Raw genomic sequence first — 8,500 nt, 5'->3', positions numbered from 1 at the left:
CATTTTTCATTCTTTTCCCAGATTTTTATGAAGTATGTGATGAAAGGTCATATGTTGGCTTTACAAAACATGACATTTTGATTCATTTGCAAGATAACAGATTACAATTTTAATTTGATAAATGAAATGGTCTGTTATTGGTTATGGACATTGTGTTCCTGGGAAAAAGATGAGTTTTTATTACGCAACCATGTAGGCAGGCTCTATTGGTGTATTATATTGATTTTTTGTTTTGTTTTTCCTTTTCTGTTTTTTGCCCTTTGGTTCTGCCCTTTTGTTTTGTTTTTGTGGTTTTTCCTCTCTCTCTTTTGTTTTTTCAAATACAAATTTGATCGGGAGGTTGTCTTATGAGGACTCAAGTTAGATTTCTGACTTTAAGAACATGGAGGGCACTATTTAATGAGTTCTTTTAAGCACATAAAGAATAGGAAGCACACTGCTTACACTTTCTTCTCAAATGTGGGACGGAGGTATTATTAAGCAAATTTGTATGATGTTTTGCTTTTTTTTCTGACCGTACTCAAGTTTTCTTGGGTTTTAAGTGACATGGTGCATTTTTTCACCTCACATGTTCTTGTCAGGTCCGTGCATTGACCTCTTTTAGCAGCTGTGATATGTTGCCCACTTTCTCTCTCTTCTCAATTGACTCACACATACACACTCTCTCGAACTCAATTCCAATTTCTTGAAAATTATCCCCAAATTCGAAATGTGACCTCATTCCAAGCTTTAAGTTGAACCCTCAAACACATTTGCATCTCTTACAATGTCTACTCCACAAACTTGTTGCTCATTTAAGGTTTTTAGCTAAAATTAACCCAGGGAAACACCTTTTCCATCTCAAAATCAAGATGCAAAGAAAACTGTCCAATAACTCACACAAAGTTTGCGAAACATGTTCTTCACTGTACCAAAATTTATAAGGAGGAGCACTATTTAGTTGTATAAGGTATTTGAAAAACAAACAATTTTATGTGGCAACTTTTGATTAGCTTTAGCTTTGTGGTCCTATTGTTCATTGTTTATACCAAGCTTCTGAAAGGAACCGGGTATTATTTCATTTTTATAAGAGGAACCCCACTTGAAATATACGTAGAATCATATAGGAGTGACTATTGTAACCATCACTTTGGGAAGAGATGGCTGACTAGCTCCCCAATACAGCTATCACTGGTTCCAGCTCTCCTTGAATTTTTATTTGTGCTTGATTTGTATTTTACCTACGTGTTTTTAGGTTTTCAGCATACAGAAGGGTTTATTTTGTCAGCTAACATTGTTTAAGTTCATGTCGACTGATTGTTGGTAGAAGACTTTGTGTTTATCAAGAAATTTACTTGACTTCTATGAGGCACAAATGATTCCCTGAATTTGTAAAAGATTGACATCTTGGTTATTTACGAAACAGAATACAAAGTGCATTCGTACAATCGAAATGGCTTGTGTGCATTGGGTTTTATGGATGATCACTACCCTGTCCGAAGTGCATTTTCATTGCTCAACCAGGTAGACGCTGTATTTGCACATACTATGCTGAAAGCATTTTTATTTCTTGAATAATTTGAGACTTCTTTGTCAGGTCTTAGATGAATACCAAAAGAACTTTGGCGATTCATGGAAAACTGTACAAGCTGATAATTCCGAACAATGGCCCTATCTAGATGAGGCACTGGTCAAATTTCAGGTACTTAAGTCTTTCTCCATGCTGTTGATTGGAAATTTGAGGCATGTATAATCATCAATAGAAATGATTGGTAGGAGTTTTGAGCACTCTGTCCAATCTTGCTATTCGTGTACGTTATGAGCTTCTAACTGTTTAGGACCCTGCTGAGGCCGACAAGCTGCTAAAAGTCCAGCGGGAGTTGGATGAAACAAAAATTATTATTGTGAGTATTTTTCTCTTGCTTCTACCAAAGTTTCCTGCCCATATAGGTGTGTCTCCGTGCCATTGTTTATTACCTTGATTATCATAGTTAGCTGACATTCATTGACTGGCATGATATTTTTGTTTGTCTGCTACAAGGAAAACTAAAACATGAAAAAGAGATCCTTGCTTAAGAGCCCAACAGATCTTCACCCATCAACCCGACATTGATGCACACGTCTGAGTCACTTGGCAGTCTTGGGATACCTGGTTTTGGACAAAATACTCACTTTCTGCTTTCTGATGCTATTGCATATGCATGAGAACCTGAAAGCATAGTTTTACATGAAGGAGGCACTATATATCTCTAGGTTTTGGGGGCTATTTTAGCAATAAGCGGTGATCTGTTCAATGAAATATAGGATTTGGAAATAAGAACTAGGAAACTCCATAATGGGTTAATAAGTAGTTGATAGCTAGTGCTGCAGCTTGATTTTGTCAAACAGGAAATCAACTTTTTGTAATCAAAAGCTACCCAAAATGTCTCCAATAGAATCATCTATTTTGAATAGGCCATAATTTATTCAAAGGCAAACTTGATAGGAAATAAGAGCATTACATGTTTCACTTATTTGTCCTCCTATTTTCTATGTTTGTAGAATATGTTGGTTGCATATTCCTCCTTTTCTGATAGCTAACAATTATAGCTAGTTGTTTGAAATTGATATACTACAGCATAAATTGTTCTTGCGGGTTATTTACTATATGGATGGTGCAGATACTCACTGATGTCTGCCATGGTGCTTGCAACTACTCCGAATAATATATCTAACATCCTAAGCAATAACACTTGGGCCGTTTACCAGATGTTATTTGATTTTTATATGCTTTCCATGATATTAAGTCTATTGCTGTGTTTAAAACTTTCAGAAGCTTAAGTTGAAGGTTTTTAAGTGATGGCTCATGTGTAGCTGTTTATTAACAATGGCTGTTGTATATTACAAGTTGATGTAACTTTTATTAGCACTGGCCAAGTAGTCACCTAAATGTATCGTTGTTTACAAGCTAAAAAGTATGGTCTTAAGATTGTCAGATACCTCTAACTCCTCTAACTCTTGGATAAAGTAGTGCTGTTCAATTGTTCAATTAATCTCTTATGGCATTGCTTCTTCATTCTTTTTATCCTTGTTGGTCATAATATCATACAATATATTTGGCCTTTATCTCAGCACAAGACTATTGACAGTGTTCTAGAACGGGGTGTGAAGCTAGACAGTTTGGTTGAGAAGAGTTCAGATCTCAGTGCAGCTTCTCAGGTATGTATGCCTAGTTAGATTTTATCTGAAATATTTTCCAGTCTGTGAATAGAGCACATGCAACTAGTTCTTAATTTTCTGCATATTCACTCTAAAGAATGAGCAAATGCACTTAATTTTACCTTTCATCTAATATATTTCAATTAAAAATAAATGTTGCTAGACATGCAACTTATATTGGAATAGTGTTTCTGGATTTTGAGTTCCTGGAAATTTCTCTACTGCTGTGGCAAAAAATTTTCATTATGATCCATGATGATCACTGAAGAAATGATTGGTTGGGCATCTCATATTTGCTGGGGCTGACTGCTGAAGTTTTTCGACCTATCTCTTGGTTTAGAACCTATTGCAAAGCAGTGAAATTGTTTGGCTGATTGAATTTCTCAGAAGAGGCAAAAGATACTTCTCTATATGCACAATTTTTTCTTTGTGAGTTGAGCGATTGAGGTTCTGTAGTTTTAATCTTCTGGTTTTACCTTTCATGCTAAGAAAATAAACTAAATTGTACTATAAATTTGTCTATTAAAATGAATCAACAATGACTCCACTGTGCCATTGTGTTGAAAACCAATTTGTGTTTCCTTTTTTTGTTTGTTGGAGCTGGGTCCAGATCGTAAGTCGGCCTTGTGGCTTAACTTGATCAGGGATTTTACATGGACTCATGGTTGAGCGCAAGCGCTGTTACTAGTATGTGGGCTTTTAATTACGTTTATATCTTTTTACTTTTTTAAATAAGGTCATAACAAATAGATGATAATGAACTTATATTTAGTAAAACTTGAATTCCCATTATAATTTTATGAGATTTATCATTTCACATGCCAGAATTATATATAGAAAACCTTAGCGGCTTTAAGAGCCTCTGCCTATTTTTTGTCGCCATGTCAAGATCCAAATTTGTTTGCTTAAGATTACAATTCTTCCAGTGATACATCAGGTTTTTTATGCGGTCTATCACTTTGTGTTTCACAGAGAATTTCTTGTATGGGATTCAGGTTTGGTACAGTGTTGTAGTTCTATTTTTGCTGAATCCAGTACTGAGCTTAAACCTTTTTCAGTTTTCTGAATCTCGATTTGCGCTGGATAAAACTGTTGAAAATCGAGCTATGAACTAATACTAAGAACTTGCAGCCCGGTATTGCTTTAATGTGGAAGAAAAAAATACTGTTCCCCCCCATAAATTCGGCTTTGTCGTGTTCATGGCTTAAAATAGTTATTTATTCAACAACCCTTTAGTTTTGTTTATGCTGCAGTAACAATGTTTGACACAATTTCTATATGGCCACATTTTATGTGCACTTTACGACAGTTTCCAACTGATTGAACTTTTCTTGGCCCTAATTCTACAACTTCATTGGAATTCTTGGAACAGATGTTTTACAAGCAGGCTAAGAGAACCAATCAGTGTTGTACGGTCTTGTAAATGCTGCAGACAAAACAGGATCATCTCATCTTGTTTATGGCTTACTTGCTCCATTGTCGCCGTGAAGTTTGATAGAGTTGTTCATATCTTTCCTATAATGTCATGTAGCTGAAGTTTTGGTTTTTTCGGTCTCCATCTTCCACGACCGGGTGAATTTGGAGAAACGTCGTGGCAATTGGCACTGCTGCTGTCTAACAAGACTCATCTTTGGTACTTCCTTATCTTTGAATGCTCTTACATGCAACACTCTTTGCCTGTCTGCCCTTGCTGAGACTATTACTTCTGCTTAAGCATGGAGGGAAATTATTTTGGTATGTGTTCGGTTAGTCTAAATAAACGTCTGCATTAAGGAAAAGGAGAGGAAATAAAAGTTTTTAGAGATCAATTGTTTGCAATAGCTTCTGTTTTTATGATAGGAAATTTTAAATAGATTGAGAAAGTTGCAAGTTTATATATTACAAAACTTGAGAGTATTTGAAAATCTATATCTATTTTTGTACTATAATAAACATGTGAAACTCCTAAGTATTTGTTTTCCATTGTAAAAAGACGCTCATAATGGTACAAATTAATGTATAACATAAAATCAAACATGAGTTTAATAGGTGGCAAAAGATGAATAAAAACGAACAGAAAACATAACAACGAAAATATACGTTTTTATGATTTTTTTTCTGGATTTGTAGAGGGTTAAAGTGTTGAACCCCTTCAAATCTAGCACAACCACACCATGGGAAGATGGATCTAACTCTCCTGCTAGAAATTATTAGATCCAGTGAAAGAAATCTAAATCGTTTTGTAGTATCGTTTAGTATAAATGATTTTTTTTTTATTCTCAACCTAATATGCTTCAAGAAGAACTCAAAATCATGAAAAAAGGGGGAAAAATTCGTCGCCCTTGCTGCCTTAAGAAAGAGAGCCAAAAAACAAAATTAGTAGAGATTTTATGAGATAGTGTAATAGTGTGTTCAAAAACAAAAAAAAAAAAAACTTATGTTTGAGGGTTATATATTAATTTTGGTACAGTAAAGAAAATGTTTTGCAAATTTCAGTTATGAATTCCAATAATAATTACTGAATTATCAAATGAAACTTGCATAATAATTTACTAGTATGACCCTAAACTATTCACGAAAATTTATAAATTTTATAGTATTTTTATAAAGTTTAACTTAAGTATGTTATATTTTAATGACCGTCTTGATATGTACACTATGCAAATTTACTTACACTGAAACTCAATATTGAATACTTTATAAAGTTTATGTATAGAACACTTGGAAAAATTATATATTTTCTTATTCAATTAGTAAAATACAAATGTAAAACATATTATATAAATTCTCTTATTCATATTAAATGATCATTTACTAAAGTTTTAAAGTAAGAATGAAAAAGCATTAGCAACAATTTTTTTATTTCCTTCAAAGAAAAAGATCGACAATATTTGAAACGAATAAAAAAATGAAGATATATATATTTTAAAATTATATGCTTTACAATGAAAATATATAATAAAAAACTGAAAATGGTACGAACATAACATAATAAAAAAAATTAGCAGCTGCCTTCATGCTAATAAATTGTCTGAGAGGGCCCAAAACTGAAACCAAACATAAGGTTTTTGTTTCTATCCCGTCTGTAATCCGTCTCTGAAGGCAAACTTTTTATTTGTTATTTCTGTCTCTAATTCGATATGTAAATTCTTAAATATTTCTGTCTTTGATTCCGTCTTTAAGCTCCAAGAATTTTTGTCTCTAATTGTATGACAAATTTTTTAATTTTTTTATTAATATTACTATCCTACTCATTATGCCTACAAATGAATCCAATCACTATCAAAATATGAACTTTCGAAATCAACAACAATCAATAACCAAAAAGACGCGCAATAATACAACCACCAATGATATAATCGAAGTCATTACACCATCCAAACACAACGAAGTAATATAAATATCTGAACACCCAAACCAACAACAACTAACAGTAAGTCATTATACCATCTAAACACAACCAAATTATATCAACATCTGACCTCCCAAACCAACAACGACTAACAATAACAAAAATCAAGGGATCATACAACAAAAAACAACACAAATTAAGTCATAAACAACTAACAACAAAGAAATTAACAATTTTTCCTGATTTTGTCCATCTTAATATAATTTTAGCTTTTTTTATATTATTTGCTTCGAATAATTAAATTGGCCCAAAGAAGCTCAAATAATGGGATGCAAAAATGAAGAATGTTTAGGGTCACAAGAGGGATGCAGGCCAAGAGTCTCTCAACCAAAATAATGGCCCGACCACCACCAAAGAGCCTCCACGGGTCACCTTGGCATCCACATCTGACCAGGTCAACTAGATGCCCCACATGGCCAATGTAGCTCCAGCCAAGAGAACTCAGGATTCTGGCTGCACTGCCAAGGACCCAAGGACACCTTATTTACAAAGGACGTTCTTACACAAAACATTATTCTTACCTAAATGAGGCATTTGTATCCCCATAGAATGAGGCATCTTGGCAGCCAACGAAAACCTCCCCCCGTGTGGGTCTAGACTTATCATAACTGTGGGGGGAAGTTGCCTCTAAATCTCGATTTTTTCATCCAAGGATAACTTTCAATTACACGTGCATACGAGAAACACGTGCTCTGCTACATTTAACTATTTTCCTTCGCCAACTTCCATATTGTTTCTTTTCTCGATGTTCACATTAGTGCTTTTAAAATCGGTATGAACTGATCAAAATTGATGACCCAAAAATCGGCCAAAAATCGATTTTGACCCTATTTTTTTTTAAAATTAATAATATAGTGAAATATAAATTATTTTACATACAATATATATATATATATATTAAATAAAGTAAAACATTATCATAATACTTGAAATAGAAAATTCAGTATCCTCAGTATTTGTTCATTTTTCTAAATTTACCTGATATTTTAAGTTAGTTTTATTTAAATTTGGATTGAATTATCTTTATTTCAAATCATATTACAGTTTTTATTCTATTTAATATACATATGCTATGTATAAAAAATTATATAACATATTTTATTGAAGAAAAGATTTTGTATATATATAAAGCAAAACAGAAACAAATTTAAAAAGTGAAAATTTAAGGGTGCTAATTTATTGAGTTATTGGTCTGATCGATTCAATAGAATTGAAAAAATTGATTAATTCGAAATATATTATATATATGTATATGTATTGATAGTATTTGATTGTATATCAATTGATTAAATAAATATAATTTATAACAAATTTAATAATAAAAAACCATCGAATCTTTTGGAGGAAGCAAATTCAATCAAAATTTAAACTAACAAAAATTTAAAATTTAAAATCCCACAAACTTGATTTTAAAAAAAGTTAAAAAAAGATTGGAGAAAAGGAGAGGAAAGTAGACGAAGGCTATTAGAAATAACCCATTATCCGACGTTCAAGAAGTATAAGTCAAACTTAAACACTTTAGACTATAAAGATTGAAATGCTTCAATCAAACTTATTGTCTTGCATTGAGAAAACATAATCCAAGTTAAGCATTTTGGGCTGTAATATGAAAAAACTCAAGCCTAACAATTATTTCAAATCAAATAAATAACAATTTTATAGTTTATTGAAATAAACTCAGACATACAAAAATGTATTGTATTATATTAAATAAAATGTAACATTCAATTATCTAAGTACTTTCGACATGCGATTCTCCAAACCGGAGGATCTAATAGTATCAACTTTTTCGGGAATTTTTAATTAGATCAGGTTTAATTAGATTTGAATCAATTAAATATTATTTATTGTGTAATTGTTATACAATTCAAGAAAAATAATCAATTTTATACTTTATTATATTTATTTTATAATTGTTCGATTTTGTCATAC

At 32.3% G+C, this 8,500-nt stretch overlaps 1 protein-coding gene across 1 annotated transcript in view; it reads left to right on the top strand.

Annotated features, from left to right (window-relative positions):
* LOC105166374 (VAMP-like protein YKT61) overlaps window positions 1-4,997 on the top strand; it is a 6,676-nt gene extending 1,679 nt beyond the window's left edge. The window contains exons 2-6 of the mRNA XM_011085710.2: window positions 1,406-1,503; window positions 1,577-1,681; window positions 1,818-1,883; window positions 3,091-3,177; window positions 4,550-4,997. Of these exons, the coding sequence (XP_011084012.1) occupies window positions 1,406-1,503; window positions 1,577-1,681; window positions 1,818-1,883; window positions 3,091-3,177; window positions 4,550-4,600 (407 nt within the window). The 3' untranslated portion in view covers window positions 4,601-4,997. The remainder of the gene's footprint in view (window positions 1-1,405; window positions 1,504-1,576; window positions 1,682-1,817; window positions 1,884-3,090; window positions 3,178-4,549) is intronic.

This window comes from Sesamum indicum, linkage group LG7 (genome assembly GCF_000512975.1).
Source record: "Sesamum indicum cultivar Zhongzhi No. 13 linkage group LG7, S_indicum_v1.0, whole genome shotgun sequence".
Taxonomy (NCBI): Eukaryota; Viridiplantae; Streptophyta; class Magnoliopsida; order Lamiales; family Pedaliaceae; genus Sesamum; species Sesamum indicum.
This window is presented reverse-complemented; position numbering and strand designations above follow the sequence as displayed.